The 25,209-nt window shown below is 45.1% G+C and overlaps 1 protein-coding gene across 4 annotated transcripts in view; it reads left to right on the plus strand.

Annotated features, from left to right (window-relative positions):
• OGDH (oxoglutarate dehydrogenase) overlaps positions 1-25,209 on the plus strand; it is a 129,186-nt gene that overhangs the window by 17,636 nt on the left and 86,341 nt on the right. For all 4 annotated transcript variants that reach the window (XM_074940205.1, XM_074940207.1, XM_074940203.1 and 1 more), the window contains exon 3: positions 23,701-23,889. In XM_074940205.1, coding sequence (XP_074796306.1) covers positions 23,701-23,889 — 189 coding nt within the window. The remainder of the gene's footprint in view (positions 1-23,700; positions 23,890-25,209) is intronic.

Here is a 25,209-nt window from a genome sequence, read left to right on the forward strand (position 1 = left end):
TTCTCACAGGGAAGCGAACTTGGTGTTTAAAAAAGCAAATGTATGTTAAATTGCTTTTTTAAAAAACCCCAAACTTTGCATGTATGATATTTAAAATGGGTTCTTGCTCTAGGGATTGAGGGATCACAGTTTTTATATTTCCTGCTTTTAAAACTTTTCTGGGCATTAAATTTTTTTCCTAGTCTTGCAGACTTTCGGCATAGACTTTCATCTGTTCTTTCCTGTTTTTGGATCATTTTGGCTCGTGAAAAATCCATTTCAGTTGGAAGTCTTGTAACTGAGGATACAGGGTCCATGTGTTAGTATTTCTTCTATCCAAGTTTCAGAGTAACAGCCGTGTTAGTCCGATGAAGTGAGCTGTAGCTCACGAAAGCTCATGCTCAAATAAACTGGTTAGTCTCTAAGGTGCCACAAGTACTCCTTTTCTTTTTTCTTCTATCCAAGATATCTGCCGTTTCTTGAAGCTGCGGTGTTAAGTGAGAATATCATGGCTTTCCTTGCATTTGTCTTCAGGACAATGACTTCCAGTTCTGGCACTAACAATCATAATGCAGCACCATCAATGTCATGCTGGTGGTTATTTAGTTGAGGGCCAGCTGGCCATAAATCTAAGCTACCATTTATCAGTGGCTTAGAAATCCCTCCTCCACCAACATCCCTAAATAGCCTCTTAAAATAAAAATATACTAACATGCACAGAGTACCCTTAGTCCAGCCCCAAGTGCTGCTGGACTGGTGGGGGTAATGTATACTGTCAGCAGTATCTTAATTGGACCAAAAAGAACAGGATGTGAAATTTTGTCTCTTATGGGTCTGTTAACCATCAAATTCTTGCCTGCCCTTTATGTGACCATAATATCACTTTCTGTTTCTGTACCTTTCTTGGCAGCGTTAGCTTAAGTAAACACTTGACAGGATGGATTTTTCAGTAGCTTTCTTACACGCCCCTTCCAAACATCTTGTTTTTCTGCTCTCTTCCTCTGATCTCGTTCTCACAAGTCTGACAGCAAGCTTCCTTTTGACTCTGGCAACAAGGAGTTAGCTTCCTTATCTGGTTTTCACTGTGTGCTGACACACCCAGTTATTGCAGTAATTAGTGTAGTGCTTTTATTGTTCCACACAAGTACAAATTTTTCTACTAGCTTCTCCAGGAGCAAACAGGGCACTGATCCCTGTGTGCACTTGAGTGCATTAGTGTTAGTATACCCTGTCCATGGCGAAATCTTTCAGTAGGGTCACAACTTGATGTCATAGAATATTGGCGGGGAGGGGGTAACTATGGTTGAGGGAGCTCCAGACCTGTCCCCACAGGAACAATGGACAGCAGTGAAGCCCATAAAGCCTCTCCAGAATTAGCATTGCTCAGAGTGGGTGTTTTACCTTACTGAAAACAAGCCTGCCCTCTTTTCATAGTACTTTTGTTGTATGTTGCTTTAAGCAACCTAATGGATAGAGCAGGGCACAGGACTGGATTCAACTCCTTGCTCTGCCCCAGCCGCCTATATAACCTTGGGCAAGTTATGTTCCCTCTGCCTCAGTTTCTCCACCTGTAAAATAGGGATAGTGAAAACACTCTGAGATCTCCTGATGAAAACAGGTAAGCTAGATCACTATTGAAGTAGAGGCTGCTATCTCAAGTAAGCGGCATCAGACCGGAAACAGAGGTTTCAGACTAGTGAATGTACCACTCCCTCCTGCTCTCCATATTATCTTTCTGCTTCTCAAGTGGCTGTGATAGTGGAACTAATGTCTGAGGCTTTATTGCACTCTGCGCTTGGATAGCTTTCTTCACTAAAATCAGCAGACATTGGGCACAGTTTTTACCCATCATTTCCAAGTTAGTGTCATTCTCTTGTGACCTCTTCTCTGACCTTGAGAAATCCCTTCTTGCCCTGCTCATATCCATTCACAATGCTGCTTTGAAAGACCTGCTGTAAAAATCACTTTCTGGCCTGTCTCTTTGACCACGCCAGCCCTCCACTGGTTCCCCTTTCTCCATCCCATCAAACATAAGCTACTTATCTTCACTTCCAAGGCCCTTTGCAGTCTATCTCTATGCTACCTATCATCTCATGTGCCAGTGAGGTGTTGACAGCTGCCTGTGCTCTGCCAATCATGGTAGCCTTCATTGTCCACTTGCTATTCTTTCAGACCAGCTCCTTTGTGCTTTTTCCCCATGCCTGGGAGGAGCTCCCCACAAACATTGGCGGAGCCAGCTCATTGTCCTCCTTTTATAGGTCTTCTCAGCCATGGTGCCTACAAAAAACTTGACAGTGGTTAAGCACATGCTGTGCGGTGAGCATTGCCAAAGGTCCAGGGTAATCCCAGCCTTTGTGCATACGTTTGCATGGTCTTGGCAGCAAATATAAACTTGCTCTGTCAGTTGATGTTTTTGAAACACTAAATGGGCTCTGGGTGATCTCTGACTATATTCAGTTTGAAGGCTTCCAAAGTGATTTAGGGATTATGGGTTTATCTTTGGAATACTTTATTTAGTCTTTCCTGTGGTGGTGGTAGTATCTGAGCACTTACACCTCCTTACCAGCTAGATATGTGAACTAGCTGGCTCTAATATACTAGTTTATAATAGACCTTTTCTTAGTCCTACATCTCTTGAACACACAGCATGTAACATGATGGTCCAATGCTAATCACACTATCTCAGTTTTCGTACAGAGAACAAACTTTCACAGAATTTCCCCCAGGAGTTATAACTTGTGAAAACTGGTCCACAAAATGTACTCTTGTCATTTTGTTGAATAAAGTTAATGCTGATTGGGTTTTTTTTTATTCCCCCCATACATACAATCGCTCAAACTCTAACCCCTGAGTCATTTTATAATTCATTTAACCCACAAACTTGAAGCTAAACTTTGTGGGGAAGGTTTAAGCCAGGGTAAGTATTGGGATCTTCTGAGGCCTTTTCTAAATGGCTTTTGCACTGGGGTGTCAGGATTGTGCATCTCTCATATGCACACGCACACTATCGCCCCAATATAGTTAAAGCAGTTCATCCCCAAATGTGGAACCAGTTATACTCATATAGCTTATTCCCCTTCCTATATGATAACTATACCAGTATAAGCATCCTGATACCAGTCGAAGTGCATCCATGCTGTGCAGGTTATATACTGGTATAGTTAAAGCAGTACAATTTTCTAGTATAGAGAAGGCTTTTGTGCCAGTGAGTGATCTGAACCTCCTCTCCTTCTATGTTTCTTTGAAAAGATGGTTTATCCAGCTGTGCGGAGCCTGCTAACATAGCCCTGGAGTATTGGTTTAATACTTGCTTATTCCCCAGAGGCATGATCTTCTGCAACATTGTGGGTTTCCTTAGTGATCTCCCATCAAAGTCCTGAGCTGGGTTGACCCTGAATAGCTTCACATGTAAACTAAAGCAAATCTGTGACACGGTCACAAATGCCACTGTAAAAAGTCTTGTATAAATCCTGTTGCATGTGTGTGTGCAAAAGGTGCATCTCGAGTGCAGTGATCTGGTAACGCTCCAGTGCCTCCCTGATGCTCCCAGAGCAGAATTATTTCACTTAAACTTGTTTTCTGTGACCGGGCAAAAAATGTGTGTATCTATATCTAACGCATTGAATAGAATCTGCGACAGCCAAGGGCCTTGCACTGTACTATTTAATTTCTTAAGCCTAAAAAAGGTCAAACTAGCACAATTTAAGTGCAAATCTAACCTTGAGACCACTCTGTGTAATCCTTATCTCCCCTCTCTGCTCTTATTCATGTCCCGTATCCCTTGTCATATTTCCCTGTTACACCTAATGTAGGGCTAGTTTGTGGAGTTACCATGAGCTCCCAGTGGGGGATGGCACATAGACTGGACCAAGAATTGTATTGTAACTTAAAATCCTTGCTCAAGGGAGAGGTAAGCTGTGCCAGTCCTATACCTAGTTCTGTTTACTCCCATCCCCCTTTCGAGCTGACTCAGTTGTGCTGGCTGGTGTGTTGCAGTGAGCAAAGCAGTGCTCCCCACCTGCTCTCTACCCACAGCCAAGCCATGTGAGCAATCTGCGTAGGGCAGGGAGGAGGTGTTTTTATGCACCTTACTCCCGCATCGGTATGGAGAGAGCTAGGGTACTTAAAAGGTCTTCAGTCTTTTTAGCTAGCTGTAGCTTCAGTCTTGACACTGTTAGTAACAAGCACTTGGTTCTGCATCTAGGGCCTAGTTCTGTAATCTTTATTGCTGTAAAGGTTGCAGGATTGGTCCCCTAATGTGTAGTGTGATGTAGGAGGCCTGGTGGTGCCTTGCTTGAACTGTTAGCAAGGTTACACTAATACTTTCTGGCCAGGAGGTGGAGGGATTGGCTAGTGCTAGCCGGGGAAAACTACAACTCTTCCTGTATATAGTATTGTTAGTTATAGCTGGGATACACCTGTTCTGAGCCTTGATTAATAAGTTTAACTTTTCACACTGTTACATTGAAATGAAATATCAGCTTGATCCTACGTTTCCATCAATCTAGTACTGTTCACGAGTAGGGCAAGCTCCATGTGAGAGAACTGCACTGCTGTGAGATGACCATATCTGTGGATGCATCCTTGCGTATAACTGAAGTTGCCTGGCCTATTATCACGCAGTGTATCCCTAACGCCACTTGGAACTATTGACTATGGCACAGCAAGATGATTGTAACTGAATCTTGCAAAACCATGTGGCATTTAATAAATATTTCCTTGCAATAGGATCTCTGAGTCTGCAGAAAGATGAAAGGAAAACAAAAGCCAGGTGATTCTTTTCAGGTTAATGTACAATGGCATGCAAAGAAGTAAGGCTCTGACTGCTCAGTTTGGAGCCATTGGGCCGAGAAGGCCAGCTGGCTTCCTGACTTTGAGGCGAGGACTGGAGAGTTCTATGTGAGTGCTCTGTATAATCTGTTAGGACTCAGCAGGGATTGGTGTGGGGGAGATGTTCTTGAAGGAAAACTTTAAATAAAAAATTAATAAAAAAATCTGGTGTTGTAATATGTATGATTTTTAGAACATGAGGCTAGCCTTGAATTTTGGCTTAGTATTAAGAGCAAGATGCTGTATCATGTTTGCTCCTCCTGTCCCATGCAGTGAGTGTGCTCAGCAAATGACAGACAGCATATACCTTTGGGATCCCTAAGGCCTGGTCTAAACTTTCAAGTTTCACCCTCAACTATGTTTGGGGTGTGACTTTTTTTTCCTCCCGATATAGCTATACCATACAAGACGTAGTGTAGACAGCTATACACGTATAAAGATGGTTATCCCAGTATAGCTTATTCCCCCATGAAGCTTTTAAAGTCACAGTTTAAATCTTAGCAAAGAGGGGAGAAGGTTGAATAATGCTTCTCTGTGTTCTGTCTTTTAAAAGATGTGCCCAACCTCTCTGGCTATTTTGTAAACCTTGTATTGTACATATCTGGCAGCTGCTCAACACGGCCTGATATGTCTGGCCTCTTGTTTGCCTGCTGAACATAATGGGTCATATTTATGCCCCCAACGTACGCCACAGACTTCACTGCAGTTCCACTAGGGATGAATATAGCCCAGCGAGTGACCTTTTTACTCAGATATGTTAGCCGCCCTGTGTGTGTGAGCACTGGGGTTGCCTTACCCCATGCATGAAGGTTGGAAAAAGCAATTAGCCTGCTGTGATACCCTCAGGGTGAGAGCTATGGAAATAGCTACTATAACAGTAGTGCGGGAATTTTTGCATTCTTTGGGGGAGGGAGGAAATGTGGGGTGAGGGGAGGGCTTTCTTCCAGAAAAACAGTTTTTACTTTGAAATAGCATGAATTCCTGCTTGATGGCCTTTCTCCTCCCCAGACAGGAAATTGCTCCCTCTTCCTGGGAACTGTTTGCAGCAGTACTGGCTCCCAGACAGCATCTCTGCCTTTCCTCTAGAGAGGAAAGGGACCCAGGAGTACAGCTGTCCCTCTGGGACCTTGGGAGGAGGGCTAGAGGAGCTAGAAATGAATGCTGTGTGCTGTTTGACTGTCTCTAAAGCCAGGCCACTAAAAGTCATCACATGATCCAGCTTCTTAAACACAACTTGCTTCAATGTTAAAGCCTCAGTTCTTTATTCTCTGAGGATGATTTGAAAACACAAGTATGTGATCCAGTCACAATCTAGTGACTCATCTTTCTTCAAGCCATTTTCCAGCATTATAACAGTTAATTCTGGGACCAAGAGAAACAGAAAATTACATGCCACCCTTTGCTCCCCCACAAAAAAAGCAGGAACAATTAGCTAAACTATCTCTAGAGGCTAGACTGTTTCCTTCAGTAATCTTCTCTTGGGCAGCAAGTCTGAAGTATAGGTATTTGCAAGTCCTGTCTGGGTCCATGTGCATCCATCCTTTTGTTCAGCAACACTGTCAAGCAGTTATAAATGACTGCAAAGATTTTTAGCTTAAGCTGGAAGACTAGGCATAAGTTCAGTATAGACCCCAGCTGAGTGTTCCAGCTATGGGAGAGTGATGTGTAAATCTCTGGATGTGTGTGCCTGGTTTATCTGATGGGAATGGGAACTTGGGTGTCAAGGCAAAAGGGAGCTGAGATTGCCAGTAGTAAATTTTGTAGAGTTTCTGGGCTAGCATCCATGCTTGAAACGTGTCTAGTTGTTTATAGTGCAAAGTACAGTACACACATTTGGGTAAACTGAGGTGATAAATGATTCCCTTCAGGGTCATACTGAAGACAGGCTTTGTTGCAGTATGTTTTGCAGAATTCACAAGGTCTGTCAATGTACAAAGTCTCATCTCAAAAGTCTTTCTGGCATGACTCAAACAGACTTGTTTGGCTGACACTGCCCTTTACAATCAAATGAAGTTGTGATGATGAAAGCTAAGGATCCCAGCTTTCCAATGTGCTGGACCTTTTAACCCTTGATCTCCTAAACGATCAGACCAAGACAGTCGATGGCCATCGAGGTCTCTAGGTGGTCATTGGTTCATAAGTCTACCGGTGCATGTTTTGCTCCAGTCAGAGACAGTTCGATCAGAGTAACTTTCATATCCTGCCCGTTTTTCATCTGGCTTCTCTTGAACAAGATGTGACTGACTAGCAAACACTTAATTCCCGACAGCTGTGATGATACAAGGTCTGTGTTTCTCTGTAGATCAGGTATGAGAGCGGTCAGCCATGGACAGCTGGGAATCAGATTGTTGAGGAGACCATTTGAAAGAAAACGGAGGTCAGTAACAGTGGCCTTCACTGACTGTAGCAGAGAAAAATGCACTTCCCCTTACATATTACACGTGTGCTGTTTGAGATTGATCCAACTCTGTGTGGTTCAGTGGTTCCTAATCACCAATGTAGATTTTAATACTTTGCCTATTTTGTGGTATCTGGGCCTGGGGAATGATACCTGGCCTAGTACTGATTGTGCCCCAGTGACTGGCACTGACTTTGTCCTGTCCTTTAGTGAGCCTCTGTATCGCGCCTGTGTGCTGCCAGTCTGCCGCATTCCGTGGGCACCGAAACCCACAGTGGAGTGAGCTCTTTCCAATCGGAGCTGTCACTCATTGGGAGAGTGTGTGGAGTTGTCTGGACGCTGCTTGGTGAGATGTTGCTGAGCAACTGGGCTAGTAAGGGACCCGCTTATAAATTTGTATTTGTGACGTGAGTTTAGTTCAGACTATCCACAACCACAAAATGGCACATTATTCTCGTTATGAGAATATTCATGTTTATATCTGTCTTGTAAATTTAATTATATTTAGCTGTTGACTCTCCCAAGGCTATAAAATGGTACTTGTGGCTTGCTGGCCCAGTGGGGGAAGGTACAACATGGCTCCCAGCGCTCGGAGCCTGTCTACACTAGTGCTTTAAAGTGTTCAGACTTGCTGTGCTCAGGGGGGTGATTTTTTTCACCCCCCTGAGCCAGCAAGTTAGAACAGTAAAATGTAAGTGTAGACATACCCTAAGCCCCTCTCACTAAAAACCAACCAAAATCTGATCCAGTAGTTACTGAAAGGGAAAGACGACATTCTGTGTGCGCACTGTGGAAGTGTCTGTAATGACTCCCTAGGTAATGTTGTGTTGTGACTTGCTTTCCAAGCAGAACTAACATCCCTCTCTCGTACCAATAGTTGAAGTTAGTTTCCAAGCTTGACACCATAACCCTGTGAAGGACAACTGAAACTTTCTATAATGGTTTGCCAAGATATTATCATATAAAGGGCTTCCCAACACTGCTGTTCTTGTCCTCTGAGCACAGACTCAGCAGTGCCTAGCTACTCCAGTGCCAGTGCCTGGGTGCAGGCACCCTAGTTCCCCCTACGCTGCAGCCTAGACTCTGACACGTCAGGCAACAGCAGTGCTAGTGGAGTGTCTCAGCATTGGCACCTTAAGGGCTCCACTGGCAGCAGCGTCAGGAGAGTCCTTTAAGCATGATGTAGAGAAACTGAGCTCTTCCACAGCCCCTGTCCATACCCAAAATCTCTTCTCCACCACCTGCTACCACACAGCTTTTCCCCCTAACACTCCTGCTTACTACCACCACCCTGTCTTATTTCCACTGGCACACTATGCAGCAGCTCTCTCTCGAGCCAAGACAGGCGAGCAGCTGCGTAGGTGGAGTAGTATTTTTGTAAGGGGAAATCCAGGTGAAGGGGGTGCATTCGGCTGTATGGAGTCAGTGGTGTGGGGAGGGGATGATCAAGGATGTGCGGAAGAGGTATGGAGGAGCAGGGCTGTGTAGGGGGAGCACTGCCAAAAGGTGGGGCTTCAGCTGGAAGGAAAGAAGTGAAAGGGAGAGGAGCTATGTTTTTATATTCTTAATAAGGTGTTCTCAAAGGGCTCCACGCTCTCTAGAGGGTGCTGGTTATTAGGAAGGCTTTTGGGGAGGTCTGTGACATTTTTGAGAGTAACTAACTCTGCCATGCTTCTAAAGCATGAAAAGCAAAAACTGAAATAACTAATTCAGGTAAAATAAAAATGTCCAGACTTCCAGATATTTGGATGTATAATGTTCTCTTGACGTGGTAGCTACATCTAACTTACCCTTAATGCTCAATATTAAGGGTTCTGGTGTCGTTATGAATAAACAAGCTCTCAACCTGGGAGTGGGTAAAGGAAGAGGTATTTGGAGGGAGTACAGTATCTCCTAGTAGCTTTGTCTGTAATTCCAGTACAGCAAGTGTGTATCAGAATTGCTCTGGGCTGAGTTAGCCAAAACAAATAAGAGCAGGAGGAAAGAACAAGGAGTTTTGGCAATAATTGTCTTGTGTACCATCTTCCTCAGGTGCACAGATCTTCTGTTTGCCAAGGTGAGTGCTGCTCAAAAAGCTAGAGCATTCATGCAAACCAGTTCTTCCCACCAGTCTCTTGTAGTTGCAAGGTTTAGAATTGCATTTATCTTCATTCATTTGAGCAATGCTTGGAACACGGTCATGAGTACAAAGGAAGGTCAGAGGGAGGGAAACCTGATTAGAGTAATTACATGCTGCAATTGACCTTCAGCATTTGCTGAAGTAAAAGTCAAAGTACATCGTCCTATGATAAGCCAAGATAGCATTTGGGAGGAGGATATTTAGTCATTTTCAAAAACATCTGTGCAGCATAAAGGTTTCCAAAGGGCAGACCAAATGTAGCCCCCAGACTCCATTAATCCTCACAGTGGAGGTAAGGCTCCATGTTCTCAAATCTCCTGGTTTTATTGGCTGTGCCAAAGTTGGAAGCAACACAACAATCATCAACTTCTATAACTTCGTTTATAACCCCAACTTCAAATACATTAAACTAGCAGTCCTCAGTGAGGGCAAAGCCTGTGGTAAGTTTGAAATGTTTGGGAGTTATCCAGTGTGATAAAGTACCTGGAAAAACATATCTGAGCCTGAGTGTGTACCACAGTTTGAAAATGGCTGAATGAAATTTTGTCCAATTTACTTTACTTTCAGCCTAATGGGTAACTTGAAGGCTCAGGCACCAGGGGCTAGTGATGACCATAACTGTGGTAGTGTCATGTGAGCTAGGCTATAGGTAGGGCTCTTTGTTTTCAGTTTCTATTTAATTTTTCCCAGAAATTCATCAGTGTTTATTACCGCAACAACAAAAACAGGTGAAAATCTGTGCAAAAAGCTATTAATAATTTTTCTGGGTAAATATCCGGGTTTATTTTGGTAGATGGAAAGACGGGGAAAAAAGTATTCAGTAGATTGCTTTGAATTCCGTTCATCAGTGTGGTTTGCTGCAGAACTAAAACAGAACTCAAAACACAGTGCCACCTCTGAGTTTAAGTAGACAGTATATCTCTAATCACCAAATAAAACTTTTCATTTGAATAAACAGTTGACTGTTATGGACTAATAGTTCTGTGTCTACAAGTATGTACATACACTCAACTTCATCCATTTCTCCTGTTTTTGTGTTTTAAAACTTTTGACTATTTCCTTGTTCTGAAACATTGTGATACAGATTTTCATTTTCTTCCTATTTTAGTGTGTCAGATCTTTAAATCATTATCTGCTAACAGCTTGAAATGTGTATGTGGTGGGCGTGAGATTCATCAGTACATTCAGATGCACCCGCACTTCAGAATTTGCCTGTGCCTGTTTATGTGTATCTTCTAGACTAACAAATAGCCTTACTTCAACAGACAGCTTTGCATATACCCACAGACTAAAGTATTTTCCTAATAAAGCAAGTTATTTTTTATATATTTGAATGATACAAAAGTAGGGTGAAAATCAGAAAAAAATGAATAATAATTTTTGTAAAACCTGGGAATTTTTCAATAAAAACCAGTTTAAACTGAGAATGAAGGGGCTTAGCTATAAGTAAAGCTACGATTTTTGTCACAGATCACAGAAGTCACAGAATCCGTGACTTCCAAAGACCTCTGTGACTTCAGCCAGCGGTGGCTGGGAGCTGCAGGGTCCCACCGCCACCCACAGCGACTGGGAGCTGTGGGGTACCCTGGCTGCCCACAGCGGAGCCCCGAAGCTACAAGCTGCCGTGGGGGACCCTGGACCTCAGCCCCCACAGGTGGTGGGGGGCCCTGGAGATCTGAGCTGGCCCTCGCAGCTGCTTAGCAGCTCCCCATTTTGTCATGAATATTTTTAGTAGAAGTCAGGGACAGGTCACAGGCTTCTGTGAATTTTTCTTTATTGTCCCTGACCTGTCAGTGACTTTTACTAAAAAATATCCTTGACAAAAATCTTAGCCGTAGTTATAAGTGGCCATTGGTGAACTTGTCAAGTGAAGAGTATATTGGAAGAGAATCAACCAGCATGTTTCAGGATGCATCCCACACAGGATAGCCTAGCTCTTCTCTCCTCCCCGCCCCCAAAAGAATGTAACACTGTGTTTAGATGAGTTGCATTGGTTTCCCCTACTTTTTAATCATCAGGTGCTAGAAACTGGATGAGATGGGCTGTTGGTTTGGAAGAAACAGAATGGCACTATTGCTGAAATGGGTGCCTTGTTAGTACTTCTGGTTGTAATTCAGCTGTAGCCCATCAAAGAGATATTTGTGCCTTATAAGTTTTGATGGTGAATATAACTCTTTGTTGCAGGATTTAATACCCTTTCTAAAAGACTGTTTTGGTGCTCAAAGACCTGTATATGAGAGAGAGATCCTTATAGTTGAACAAAAAGATTCCTCATGCGGAAGAACCGAGATTCAGTGTTATCTCTGAAGGCTTTTCATAGAATCCTAGAATATCAGGGTTGGAAGGGACCTCAGGAGGTCATCTAGTCCAACCCCCTGCTCAAAGCAGGACCTTTGGGAGGGAGGGATAGCTCAGTGTTTTGAGCATTGGCCTGCTAAACCCAGGGTTGTGAGTTCCCTCCTTGAGAGGGCCATTTAGGGATCTGGGGCAAAAATTGGGGATTGGTCCTGCTTTGAGCAGGGGGTTGGACTAGATGACCTCCTGAGGTCCCTTCCAACCCTGATATTCTAGGATTCTGTGATTCAATCCCCAATTTTTGCCCCAGATCCCTAAATGGCCTCCTCAAGGATTGAACTTACAACCCTGGGTTTAGCAGGCCAATGCTCAAACCACTGAGCTATTTCTTGCCCCTCCACTACTTGTTTCATTTTATTTCTCATACTGCTAGCATTTGTTTGAACACAGTAATTTGTGGTGGTCTGTCACTGAACAGCTGATGCTTGGTTAGGCGAGGAAAAGAACAGGTGGAGCACTGCTGGGCTCTTGGTCCTGCATATGATACATGGAGAGCAAAAAATTACTTTCTGCATTTTGTTTGAGGAAGAAACTACTGCTTTCGTGTGTTGTAACCCTTGTTTTGCGTAGTGGATGAAGCAATGGACTGAGACTTGGGGTTCTGTTCCCTGCTGGGTGACCTTGGGCAAGTCGTGAACTCTGTCCCTCAGTTCCCCCTTCTGTAAAATAGGGATAATGATGCTGACCTTCTTTGAGGTGCTTTAAGATCTATGATGAAAAAGCAATATCTAAGAGCTAATAATGTTAGAGTGCCAGATTGGGGTGGTGGAGGGTGTCTAAGTTGCTCATATCCGCCTATGTGGTAGTTGTCCTAACCTTTGAGCCCCTGAATAGGAAGATCAATTTGACATCCTATGTCTGAGACCCAGCAATTGGGAACTCCGCCTTAAACCTGACAAAAGCCAAAGCCTCCCGAGTCTTCATCCTGCTCTGAGTCCCACATTTAAATCTGTCTTGAGAAATCTGGCAGCTGCACAGGATACTGTCAACTGAGGAGGAAATCTCTCTGGTGCAGTCTCCCCATTTCTCATTCCCATTCCCAGACCTTTCTTTGGTCTCGAAATTCAGGCTTTTCTAATCTGTAGGAAAGCAAAGCACAGAGACAAACTCCCTCCCATCAAAAGCAGCATTAATTATCTCTTCAGATTCTTAAACCACACCCATCATTATAATATCTGAGCCATTGTGATATCTAACAGAGTCCTTCAGCTTTCCACAGCACTGCTGTGATGAAGACAAGTATTGACTAAATGTGTTGCTTTGTTTCAGAATCCCTGTACCTAGCACTGCTTTGACAAGTAGCTGTCAGGCCAGAGTGAAGCTTAACAGGACAGGTATGGAGAACAGACATAGGTATTAGACTGCTAGAGTTCATCAGATTTTTATCAGCACCATGACTTTTAAATCCAAAGAAAAGAAATGGGTAGGGTATATGTTTCTGCTCAGTCATAGAATCATAGAATATCAGGGTTGGAAGGGACCTCAGGAGGTCATCTAGTCCAACCCCCTGCTCAAAGCAGGACCAATCCCCAACTAAAGGATCCCAGCCAGGGCTTTGTCAAGCCTGACCTTAAAAACTTCTAAGGAAGGAGATTCCACCACCTCCCTAGGTAACGCATTCCAGACCCAGACTAATGTGTGGCTAATTTGGAATTGTTCCACATTAGTTACTGGAAGTGTCAGAATGGGCACTGTGGCACAAAGGGTCCCTCAGAAAAGCCTTGATTTAAGAATCTTCCTCTGTCTCATAGCCCTACCTCCTTTTGACAGTGGGTCCCTTTTTTATGCCATGGTTAGTCTGATGCCTGATTAACATGATTAAAATACAGAGAACTCTTTGGCGCCAGGACCAATAAGTGAATTTTTAAAAACCACAGCTTATTTTCCTGCATTATGACCTCTTTCTAAATGTCACCTTGTGGAGCCATGTGAGTGGTAGTCTGTAAATCAGAACTGCTGGAAATAGCTTCCCATTACCATGTGATCAGAGCCAGAGCTCCTGCAGTGCTGGCAGAACACCAGTCCCTGGAAAACACCTGCTAGCAGAGAAAAGACTATTCTGCTTTCTGCAGAGCCTGGATGTATGTGTGTGTTCTGGCTTTCAGTAGTGCTTGCTATTTCCTGACACCTGTAAACTCAGTTTTTTCTGACACTTGAACAGAAGAAGCACTGAAATGGATCTGAAAGCCATCCTAGTATTAGCCAAAATTATGTTCAGTGCTTTAAGTGCTGCTGTGGATACGATGTAGTCCTATAAAAGTTACTGCATGTTGTAGCAAGGTCTGCGTGGTAGCATTCACATCTCCTTTTGGAACCTGACCTTTAGCGTCCCCCCCCCCCTTTCATTTGAGGATTAATTTCAAAGCTCTTCAAAAACTTCTCACAAAGGCCCCATCTGCGGGGAGATACTATATATGTTTCAGAGGTGAAGAGACTAAATCACAGAGAAGGGAAGTGACTAGCCAGTGGTAACACAGCATGTCAGTGTAGTGTCAGCAAAGGGGCCCAGAACTCATGACCCCCACACTGTAACCATGAGACTGTATTTTCTAAGAATAGCAAGAGCTAACATTACGGAACTATTTCTTAGTTCTTCCCTTTTATCTTACAGGAGTTTCTTCCTCAGATAGCTGGTCCCATTCACCACTGAAGTCTGAAGGTAGACATTTATAAACTTCCCGCCGTTGTTAATGCTGGTTCATAGACTTCAAGGCCAGAAGAGACCATTATGCACATGTAGTCTGTTCAGTTTAGCGCTCCCAGTGTTGCTAACACCAGTTAACATGGACAGGCCACCAATTGCTGCACATGGTTTGTTAAGTGTGTCATGGCTAATCAATATGAGGCTCAAAATGCCGGGAGAAGCCTGTCTACACTGCAGTAAAGTGGGCTGTGTTGGTTCTGAATAAGTCATATACAACTTGGGACAGCTGGAAGGTAGGAATTTGAGTTTGTCGTGTAAACGAACAAAGGGCCATCCATTACGACCAGCTTTTGGTCACTCCTCTGTAAAATACAGATATGCTTGCAATAACTTTGTGATACAGTCACCCTCAGCCATTAGTTTGGTTTTCTTTCTAGCATAGGGTGTGAGGGCGAGTATTTAAATTAATGCATGAATGCTGGCTGCCTTTAAAAGTAACAAAACCATTTGAACAGAAACTTAACAGTCCGAGTGGGGCAAAGAGCTGACACTAGAAAATGGGACCTCCTCTGGCTTCTAGGTGACTGGTTCAAAGCACACTAGTGACCAAAGCCCTCATGAATGGATGGCTCTTCGTTGGCTGTTGTAAAACAAGTTGCCCTTCCTACCATGCAACTGTCCCAAATTGCATTTGGCCTTATATCTAGGTACCTGTGTGGCCTACTTCCCTGCAGTATCTGAGTACATCATTAGCAACCTCCAAAGAGAGAACTAGGATTAGATGCGTCATGCAGGCCCACCTATCCCTTCACTCTTAGGGTATGTCGACACTACGAAATTAGGTCGAATTTATAAAAGTCGAGTTATTAGCGATTTTATACAGTCAGGTCATTCTCTTCTTTAAGTTTTGTCTAATGAAGATTCAGTCCTGCCTGGAATATTGGCAGAGGGATATTGGCAGTGGTTTGAGCATTGGCTGCTAAACCCAGGGTTGTGAGTTCAGTCCTTGAGGGGGCCATTCTGCCTCAGGCTGCTCTCCCAGCCAGCAGCACTGCGAGCACCCAGGAGACGATGACAGCTAGCAGTCGTACTGCACTTTCTGCTGCCAGCCTACCCCTTGTTTCCCCCTCCCTCCCTCCCTGAAAGCAACGGCCGACAATCGTTTCGTGCCTTTTTCCGTGCAGGTGCCATATTGCTGTCAGCATCGTCATCCACCCGCCGCTTCCGCTGCCGCTCTGCTCTCCTGCTCACGTCATACCACGGCAAGCATGGAGCCCGCTCAGATCACCACGGCCGTTGTGACCGTTCTAAACACCATGCACATTATCCAGCAGTGTATCCAGAACCAGAACCTGCAAAAGCAGGCGAGTACGCGACAGCAGCGTGGTGAGGAAATGGACACAGACTTCTCTCAAAGTACGGGCCCCGGCAATTTGGCCATCCTGGTGGCAGTGGGGCAGGCTCATGCCATGGAACGCCGATTCTGAACCTAGGAAACAAGCACAGACTGGTGGGACCGCATAGTGCTGCAGGTCTGGGATGATTCCCAATGACTGCAAAACTTTCACATGCGTAAAGGCACTTCCATGGAACTTTGTGACTTGCTTTCCCCTGCCCTGAAGCGCAAGAATACCAAGATGAGAGCAGCCTTCACAGTTCACAAGCAAGTGACGATAGCCCTCTGGAAGTACGCAATGCCAGACAGCTACTGGTCAGTCGGGAATCAATTTGGAGTGGCCAAATCTACTGTAGGAGCTGGTGTGATGCAAGTAGCCAACATGATCCCTGAGCTGCTGCTAACAAGGGTAGTGACTCTGGGAAATGTGCAGGTCATAGTGGATGGCTTTGCTGCAATGGGATTCCCTAACTGTGGTGGGGCGATGGACAGAACCCATATCCCTATCTTGGGACTGGACCACCAAGGCAGCCAGTACATAAACCGAAAGGGGTACTTTTTCAATGGTCCTGCAAGCGCTGGTGGAGCACAAGGGATGTTTCACCAACATCAACGTGGGAAGGCCAGGAAAGGTACATGACACTCGCACTTCAGGAACTCTGGTCTGTGGGAACGGCTGCAGCAAGGGACTTACTTTCCAGAACAGAAAATAACTGTTGGGGATGTTGAAATGCCTATAGTTATCCTTGGGGACCAGCCTACCCCTTAATGCCATGGCTCATGAAGCCATACACAGGCACCCTGGCCAGTAGTCAGGAGCTGTTCAACTATCATAGAATCATAGAATATCAGGGTTGGAAGGGACCTCAGGAGGTCATCTAGTCCAACCCCCTGCTCAAAGCAGGACCGATCCCCAGTTAAATCATCCCAGCCAGGGCTTTGTCAAGCCTGACCTTAAAAACTTCTAAGGAAGGGGATTCCACCACCGCCCTAGGTAACGCATTCCAGTGTTTCACCACCGTCCTAGTGAAAAAGTTTTTCCTAATATCCAACCTAAATCTCTCCCCACTGCAACTTGAGACCATTACTCCTTGTTCTGTCATCTGCTACCACTGAGAACAGTCTAGATCCATCCTCTTTGGAACCCCCTTTCAGGTAGTTGAAAGCAGCTATCAAATCCCCCCTCATTCTTCTCTTCCGCAGACTAAACAATCCCAGTTCCCTCAGCTTCTCCTCATAAGTCATGTGTTCCAGTCCCCTAATCATTTTTGTTGCCCTCTGCTGGACTCTTTCCAATTTTTCCACATCCTTCTTGTAGTGTGGGGCCCAAAACGGGACACAGTACTCCAGATGAGGCCTCACCAGTGTCGAATAGAGGGGAACGATCACATCCCTCGATCTGCTGGCAGTGCCCCTACTTATACATCCCAAAATGCCATTGGCCTTCTTGGCAACAAGGGCACACGGTTGACTCATATCCAGCTTCTCGTCCACTATAACCCCTAGGTCCTTTTCTGCAGAATTGCTGCCGAGTCATTCGGTCCCTAGTCTGTAGCGGTGCATTGGATTCTTCCGTCCTAAGTGCAGGACTCTGCGCTTGTCCTTGTTGAACCTCATCAGATTTCTTTTGGCCCAATCCTCCAATTTGTCTAGGTCCCTCTGTATTCTGTCCCTACCCTCCAGCCTATCTACCACTCCTCCCAGTTTAGTGTCATAGCTATAGGCTGAGCAAGTGCAGAATGGTGGTAGAATGTGCATTTGGAAGTTTAAAAGTGCGCTGGTGCAGTTTACTGACTCAGCTAGACCTCAGCGAAACCGATATTCCCATCGTTATTACTGCTTGCTGTGTGCTCCACAATATCTGTGAGAGTAAGGGGGAGACGTTTATGGCGGGTTGGGAGGTTGAGGCAAATCGCCTGGTCGCTGATTACGCACAGCCAGACACCAGGGCTGTTAGAAGAGCACAGGAGGGCGTGCTGCGCATCAGAGAAGCTTTGAAAATCAGTTTCATGACTTGCCAGGCTATGGTGTGACAATTGTTTGTTTCTCCTTGATGAAAACCCGCCCCCTTGGTTCCCTCTGCTTCCCTATAAGCCAACCGCCCTCCCCTCCCCACTTTGATTACAGCTTGCAGAAGCAATAAAGTCGTTGTTGTTTCAAATTCATGCATTTTTTTTATTAATTCATCACACAAATGGGGGGATAACTGCCAAGGTAGCCTGGGTGGGGTGGGGGAGGAGGGGAGGATGGAAGAACAAGGCCACACTGCGCTTCAAAACTTATTGAATGCCAGCTTTCTGTTGCTTGGGCAGTCCTCTGGGGTGGAATGGTTGAGTGCCCGGAGGGGGCCCCCCCCCACTGCGTTCTTGGGCATCTGGGTGAGGAGGCCATGGAACTTGGGGAGGAGGGCAGTTGGTTACACAGGGGCTGCAGATGCGGTCTGTGCTCCTGCTGCCTTTCCTGCACCTCAACCATACGCCGGAGCATATCAGTTTGATCCTCCAGTAGCCTCAGCATTGCATCCTGCCTCCTCTCATCACACTGACGCCACCTCTCCTCTCGCTCGTCCCTCCTGTCCTCGCATTCATTTTGTGCTTTCCTGGACTCTGACATTGTCTCCCTCCATGCATTGTGCTGGGCTCTTTCAGCGTGGGAGGCCTGTATGAGCTCAGAGAACATTTCATCGCGAGTGGTTTTTTTTTTTTTTTTTTTTTTTTTTTTTTGGCTTCTAATCTTTGATACACTCTGGGACGGAGATGGTACGTGGAGCGATGAAACATTTGAAGCTGTGGGAGGGAAAAAAGGGAGATTAGTCTTCAAAAAGACATTTTAGAGAACAATGGGTAGACTCTTTCACCGTGAACCAAGCTGTTAACATTACATAGCACGTGTACTTTCTTGACAAGGTCGCATTTTGCCTCTTATAGCGAGGGCCTGCCGGTATGGTGTGAGAGAGCACACACGCAGGGCCGGCTTGCAGGCAGACATGGTAAGCCACAGTCTTTAGCTTCTTTAACCTTCCTAACATGTGGGAATGGATTCAAACAGCAGCACCCTCATTTCACATATCAAGCACCCGTTGGGTTGGCCCTTTAAAATGGGTTGGCCATTTAAAAGGAGGGGCTGCGGTTTTCAGGTTAAAGTGCAGCACAAACCCAACGAACACCCCCACCCTCCTAACTTCCTCCCCCTCCCCACAATTCTCTGGGATGATCGCTTCACCCCTCCCCCCACTGCGTGGCTAACAGCGAGGATGATTTCTGTTCAGCCACAGGCAAACAGCCCAGCAGGAATGGCCACCTCTGAATGTCCCCTTAATAAAATTCCCCTATTTCAACCAGGTGACCATGAATATCATCACTGTCCTGAGGACAACACAGAGAGACTTTTCCAGTAGCTGTACTGGCCACGAATGCATCCCAAGTCTTCAGAGCAAATTAATCATTAAACACGATTGCTTTTAAACCATGTATTTTATATTTACACAGGTACACTCACCAGAGGTCCCTTCTCCGCCTTCTAGGTCCGGGAGTCCGCCTTCGGTGGGTTGGGAGGGTACTTGATCCAGGGTGAGAAACAGTTCCTGGCTGTCGGGGGGAAAACAGTTTCTCCGCTCGCTTGCTTGCTGTGCTTCAACCTCCTTCTCCTCATCTTCCTCTTCACCAAAATCCACATCCCTGTTGTGTGAGAGTCCATTGATGGAGTCCATGCACAGGGCTGGGGTAGTTGATGGGGCACTCCCTAGAATGGCATACAACTCATCATAGAAGTGGCATGTCTGGGGCTCTGACCCAGAGTGGCTGTTTGTCTGTCTGGTTCTTTGGTAGCTTGCCAGAGCTCCTTAAGTTTCACGCGGCACTGCTGCGGGTCCCTATTATAGACTCTGTCCTTCGTGCCCTTGGAGATTTTTTTCAAATATTTTGGCATTTTGTCTTTTCAAATGGAGTTCTGATAGCACGGATTCGTCTCCCCATACAGCGATCAGATCCAGTACCTCCTGTTCGGTCCATGCTGGAGCTCTTTTGCGATTCTGGGACTGCATGGTCACCTGTGCTGATCAGCTCGCCAAACAGGAAATGAAATTCAAAAGTTGGCGGGGCTTTTCCTGTCTACCTGGCCAGTGCATCTGAGTTGAGAGTGCTGTCCAAAGCAGTCGCAATGGAGCACTCTGGGATAGCTCCCGGAGTCCAATACCGTTGAATTGCGTCCACACTACCCCAAATTGGACCCAGGAAGGTCAATTTCAGCACTAATCCACTCGTCGGGGAGGAGTACAGAAACCGATTTTAAGAGCCCTTAAAGTATGAAAAAATGGCTTCGTAGTGTGGACGGGTGCAGGGTTAAACTGATCTAATGCTGCTAAATCCAACCTAAACTCATAGTGTAGACCAGGGCTTAGAGGTGCCCCACCATGTCAAGATCGAGATACCTTCGCAGAGCAGCTTGTGTGAGGCAGTTTGAATGACTGCTGCTTGCAGGGCATCTGCATAGAGCTGGGAGCTGTGAACTCCAGAGTTGTTCTCCCATTCCTGCCTCTGAATTGCTGTTTGTGGCCTTGGTCAAGTGGTCTGAGGACCTGCTTTCTTTAGGTGCTCTGCGCCCCAAAAAATCAGACTCTTACCCTCGGGACTCCGTTTCCTCATCTGTAAAATGGGGGCAGTGCTTATCTGCCTTCTTCACTGGAGCAGGATTGAGGATCAATGAGCTAATGTGTGTGCTCAGAGCTGTCTGCAGTGGTGGTGTAGCTGTGTCAATTTCAGGATACTAGAGAGACAAAGTTGGTGAAGTAAAATCTTTTATTGGAGCAACTTCTGTTGGTGAAAGAGACAAGCTTTTGAGCTACAGAGCTCTTTTGCAGAAGAGCTTTGTATAACTCAAAAGCTTGTCTCTTTCATGAACAGAAGTTGCTCCAATAAAAGATTTTTACCTCACTAACTTTATGGTTAGTACTGTCACTCCACCACACTCCCACATCCACAGCCTTTAGGGGGGCGGGGAAGCTGAAGTGTGCGGGAGACTTAAAATTCCTCCCTCCCACCAGGTTTTGAACCTTAAATCCGTAAAGAATGGGTTAAATGTAGTAAATTTCATTCCAATCTCCGCCTCTTTCCATGCTACTCCCTGTGCATGGAAATATTATCCTGAGTGCTTTGGCTCTACCATTCATTCCTCCTATACACCTGCTACTTCCATGTTACTCACAAGTGAATTGTCCTATTGAAAATATATATATGTGCATATAGTTTATAAGCTTATACCAGAGGGTAGTAACCATATAACCTTATTACTGTAACCCTTCTCCTTTCTCATGCTAATTCTGTCTGGTGTGTTGTATGGTCTCTCAGTTTGTCACAGATCTTAAGTACTCTTGGGGCAGGGACCCTGTCAATGCCATCTCTTGCCCTCTCCACTTTCTGTGAATTGTACACATAATTATCTTAAATATGTTGTGGAGGGGGGATTTGTCCCGGTCATGCAATGTGTGCCATTCATGTGGAGCTGTGTTGGAAAAATCTATTAATTCATTAACTGCTCAGTGTTAGCAAGTCTACATTGTTAATATTTAAAATCTTAAATTGTGTGCTTGGCCTGTAGGGTGGGACATGGTCATGAGGCAGATGTGTGTCTTCTTCCCCCAACCCCTTAAAATTCATCACTGTTGGCTGCCACAAAGGTAGCACTAGTGTAGACTAGTCTCTAGAGTAAAGAGGTTCTGTTATCTCTGTGTCTGGCTCTGGTGTGACTGCCGCTGGTGTCCAGTTCTGGTGTCAAGATTCAAGAAGGATGTTGATCAATTGGAGAGGGTTTGAAGAAGAGCCATGAGAATGATTAAAGGATTGGAAATCCCGCTTTAGACTGAAAGGGTCAAAGAACTCAATCTCTTTAGTTTAACAAAGAGAAGGGAGGGATAGCTCAGTGTTTTGAGCCTTGGCCTGCTAAACCCAGGGTTGTGAATTCAATCCTTGAGGGGGCCATTTAGGGATCTGGGGCAAAAATTGGGGATTGGTCCTGCTTTGAGCAGGGGGTTGGACTAGATGACCTCCTGAGGTCCCTTCCAACCCTGATATTCTATGATTCTAAGGTTAAGAGGTGACTTAAGCGGTCTGGAAGTACTTACGTGGGGAACAGAAATTTGATAACAGAGGTGTGATGGGTTGGACGCCCTCGGAAGTCACCTGGTGTGCTGAGCTGACTATTCCGCCAGCCTGGGCCCCCTTTTACCTGGTCGTGCTGGGCTAGGCTCCCCAACCTCTTCCAGCCAAGCACACAGGCAGGGCCACACCCCACTGCACAGAGAGACAGAGGTCCACTCTGAGAAGGCTAAGCTTAAGGGGTTTGCCACAGCACCCAGATGTCCACCCCCACTTGGAGTAAAACCCAAAATTATATGAAATTTGCCTTTCCTCTCAATGTGGAGAAGGATATGCACAACTTCCCCTGCCCCCCCCCCCCCGTTAAAAATCACATAAATTGGGTTATATTGTAAACCAGAAATAAATTTATTAACTATAATGGTTACATATAAGTTCTCACCCTTAAATGTGATTCTAGTAATCTTCTTCACAGACCAGACGCCCTTCCAGACTGGGTTCAGTTCTTTCCCCCAGTTAGTCTTTGTTGTTTCTTGCAGTCATCTTGGGTGGAGTAGAGGGGAGAACTCACAACCTGGATTACCTCACTCCCCACGTCCTTTGTTTCCTAGTGTGACATTCTTCTCTCTCTCCCTCCCCCCCCCCCCACCCCAGCTTCTGGTGGAAAAGTACAGAATTCAAGATGGGTTTCAGTATCGGGTGACGTGGTCACATGCCTCTGTAGGGTCCCTGTAGCCATTCTTCACAGGCTGACCCACATGTTCGCAGGAAGACTAAGGTCTTTTACAGTCCATTGTCTCTTGCCGATGGGCCATCACAGGCTTTTTCATTGTTGTACTTGAAGTGTTAGCAGGGGGTGTCACCCAAAGTAACACAGTTGAAATATAGATACGTAGTCAGTATTCCTAATTTCAGATACAGACATGATACATGCATACAAATAGGATAATCATAGTCAGTAAATCATAACCTATCCAGCGATACATTACAAGGCCTTCTTGCTTAAAGTACATCTTGGTTATGTCATACTCCTATCACAAGCATATTTTCATAAAGAATATGGAGTATAATGTCACGAGGGCGCTTCAATGTGGCAGGGAAAAAGTATAACAGGATCCAATGGCTGAAAGTTGAAGCTAGACAAATTCTAACTGGAAATAAGGCACAAATTTTTAACAATCAGGGTAATTGATTGTTGGAACAACTAACCAACAATTGTAGTGGATTCTGCTTTAACAGAAAATTTGTAAATCAAGATTGGATGTCTTTCTAAAAGATATGCTCTAGTTCATGCACAGCAATTGGACTTGCAGATGGAATTAATTCAGGGCAGTCATATGGCCTGTTTTATGCAGGGGATCAGACTACGCTACCACAGTGGTGCCTTCTGGCCATCAAATCTGACTCTCCAGCTGCTGTCAGTGTGTTTAGCTGTGTGAAACGGCAACTGTGAATAAGTGGGAGATCTTAGGCTACTGGGAGCCTGTCTACACTTGAAATGCTACAGTGGCGCAGCTGCACTGCTATAGTTCTTCAGTGTAGACACTACCCATGCCGACAGGAGGGGGTTCTCCTGTTGGTGTAGTTAGGGAACCCTTGCCCTCTCCCCTGACACCTCTCCCCCCGCCCCGCAAGAGGGAGTAGCTAAGTTGATAGAACAATTTTTCCAGACACCTAGTCCTGTCTACACCAGAGGTTAGGTTGGCTTAACTAATCGTTAAGAGGTGTGTGGATTTTTCACACCCCTGAGTGGTGTAGCTGGGTCGACCTAACTTTTGAGTGTAGATCAGTCCTAATGCTGGTGTAGACAAGGTCTGGGATGGAGTTTAATGCTTTTGAATTTTTGTGCAGTGGATCTATCACTCTTTTTTCCTTTTGTCTTCTTAGTCATGGGACATATTCTTTCGCAATGCCAATGCTGGAGCTGCTCCAGGTACTGCTTACCAAAGCCCCCCTCCACTGAGCACCAGCCTGTCTGCACTGACGCAAGCACAGTCCCTGGTTCAAGCACAGCCAAATGTAGATAAACTAGTGGACGACCATCTTGCAGTGCAATCTCTTATCAGGGCATATCAGGTAAGAACACTTTTTTGTGTGGTGGTAGTAAATGGATACCAGTCTTCAGTTCAGAATTTGCTCCTTTTTAAAGACATGGGGCCCGATTCTTGACTGCCTGCAGCTTGTATAGTCATTGCCACTTGCCTTGCACTGGTGTCAATGCCTCCTAGACAAAGTGCAGCGTAATGGAGAATCAGCCCTGTTACTATTCAAGTTGTTGCCTGAAATCACATGCAGAATTTTGGTGACTGGGTAAGCAAACTGCATGCTGTGTCACTTTTCTGAACTGCTGGTGGAGCTAAACCTGTTACTCTTGGGTGCTGGAAAAGGCTTCCACTGTTCTGGCTGTTCTATGTTGCATTTACATGGTAAGTATAGCTTAAGAATGTTTTCTTGCTGTTCTGTGTGTAAAATCTACCTAATTTTAACTGCAAGCCACTGATCTGTTGGCGAGGACACATTAGCTGACGCTTCCTAGATAATAGGAGAGCCAAAACCATTGTTTTTACCCAAACAAATTGATTATCACAGCTAAGCTAGTTATTAACCCCATCCCGGCAACTGCAAAACAAGAGACATACCTTTGCCCACCCCTGCCTGTTTGGTTGACGATTAGTTTCTAGAATTAACTTCTTAACAATAATGCATCTCCCACTTCATTCCTAGCTTAAAACGTGCTGCTGTACAACAACTGTCTCCAGTGTTCCCAACATACTTCCAGGATTAATCCCTTATACCCTAAAATAAAAATGCAGGATACATTTCTCATCTGCAGTTAGGAAGAGGCCATGCTGTCGCTGACTACTTAAATACGTTTAAATATGCTGGCTGAAACATTCGGATCAATACAAAGCTTGATGCCAAAAATCAACCTGTCAAGGGGAGCAGACATCCTGTCTTGGAGAGAACATCTATAAACTATGGAATCTGTACTGCTTCTGATTTCCTTGCAGAGGCTGGTTTTTCTCAAGATGCTCTTAAATTTACTTTGTTTTGTGGTTTAGTGGTTTCCCATGCTGCTGCTGAGGGTGGTTCATATATTTTTTTAATTGCTCTCCACTTTGTCAGGCCTGTGATCTTTATTGTGCACAAGTCTCTCACGATTTATACACTTCAAAAAGAAAGTAATCTCATCTGATCATCCCTTCAACTCCACACACATTGTACCATCCCCTTTATTAGCAGCCCCATAGCAGGTTTGCAAAACTGCTAATTACCATTCAGGACTCTTTATTCTTAACTCTTGTCTCACCATCTCCCAGCTGCTGTCTGGCACTGCCGCTAAGGAAGAGCTCCCATGAGAAATTGGGATCACTCCAGGCATTGTAGGGGCCTGAT

The sequence above is a fragment of the Natator depressus genome, chromosome 26 (assembly GCF_965152275.1).
Source record: "Natator depressus isolate rNatDep1 chromosome 26, rNatDep2.hap1, whole genome shotgun sequence".
Taxonomy (NCBI): Eukaryota; Metazoa; Chordata; order Testudines; family Cheloniidae; genus Natator; species Natator depressus.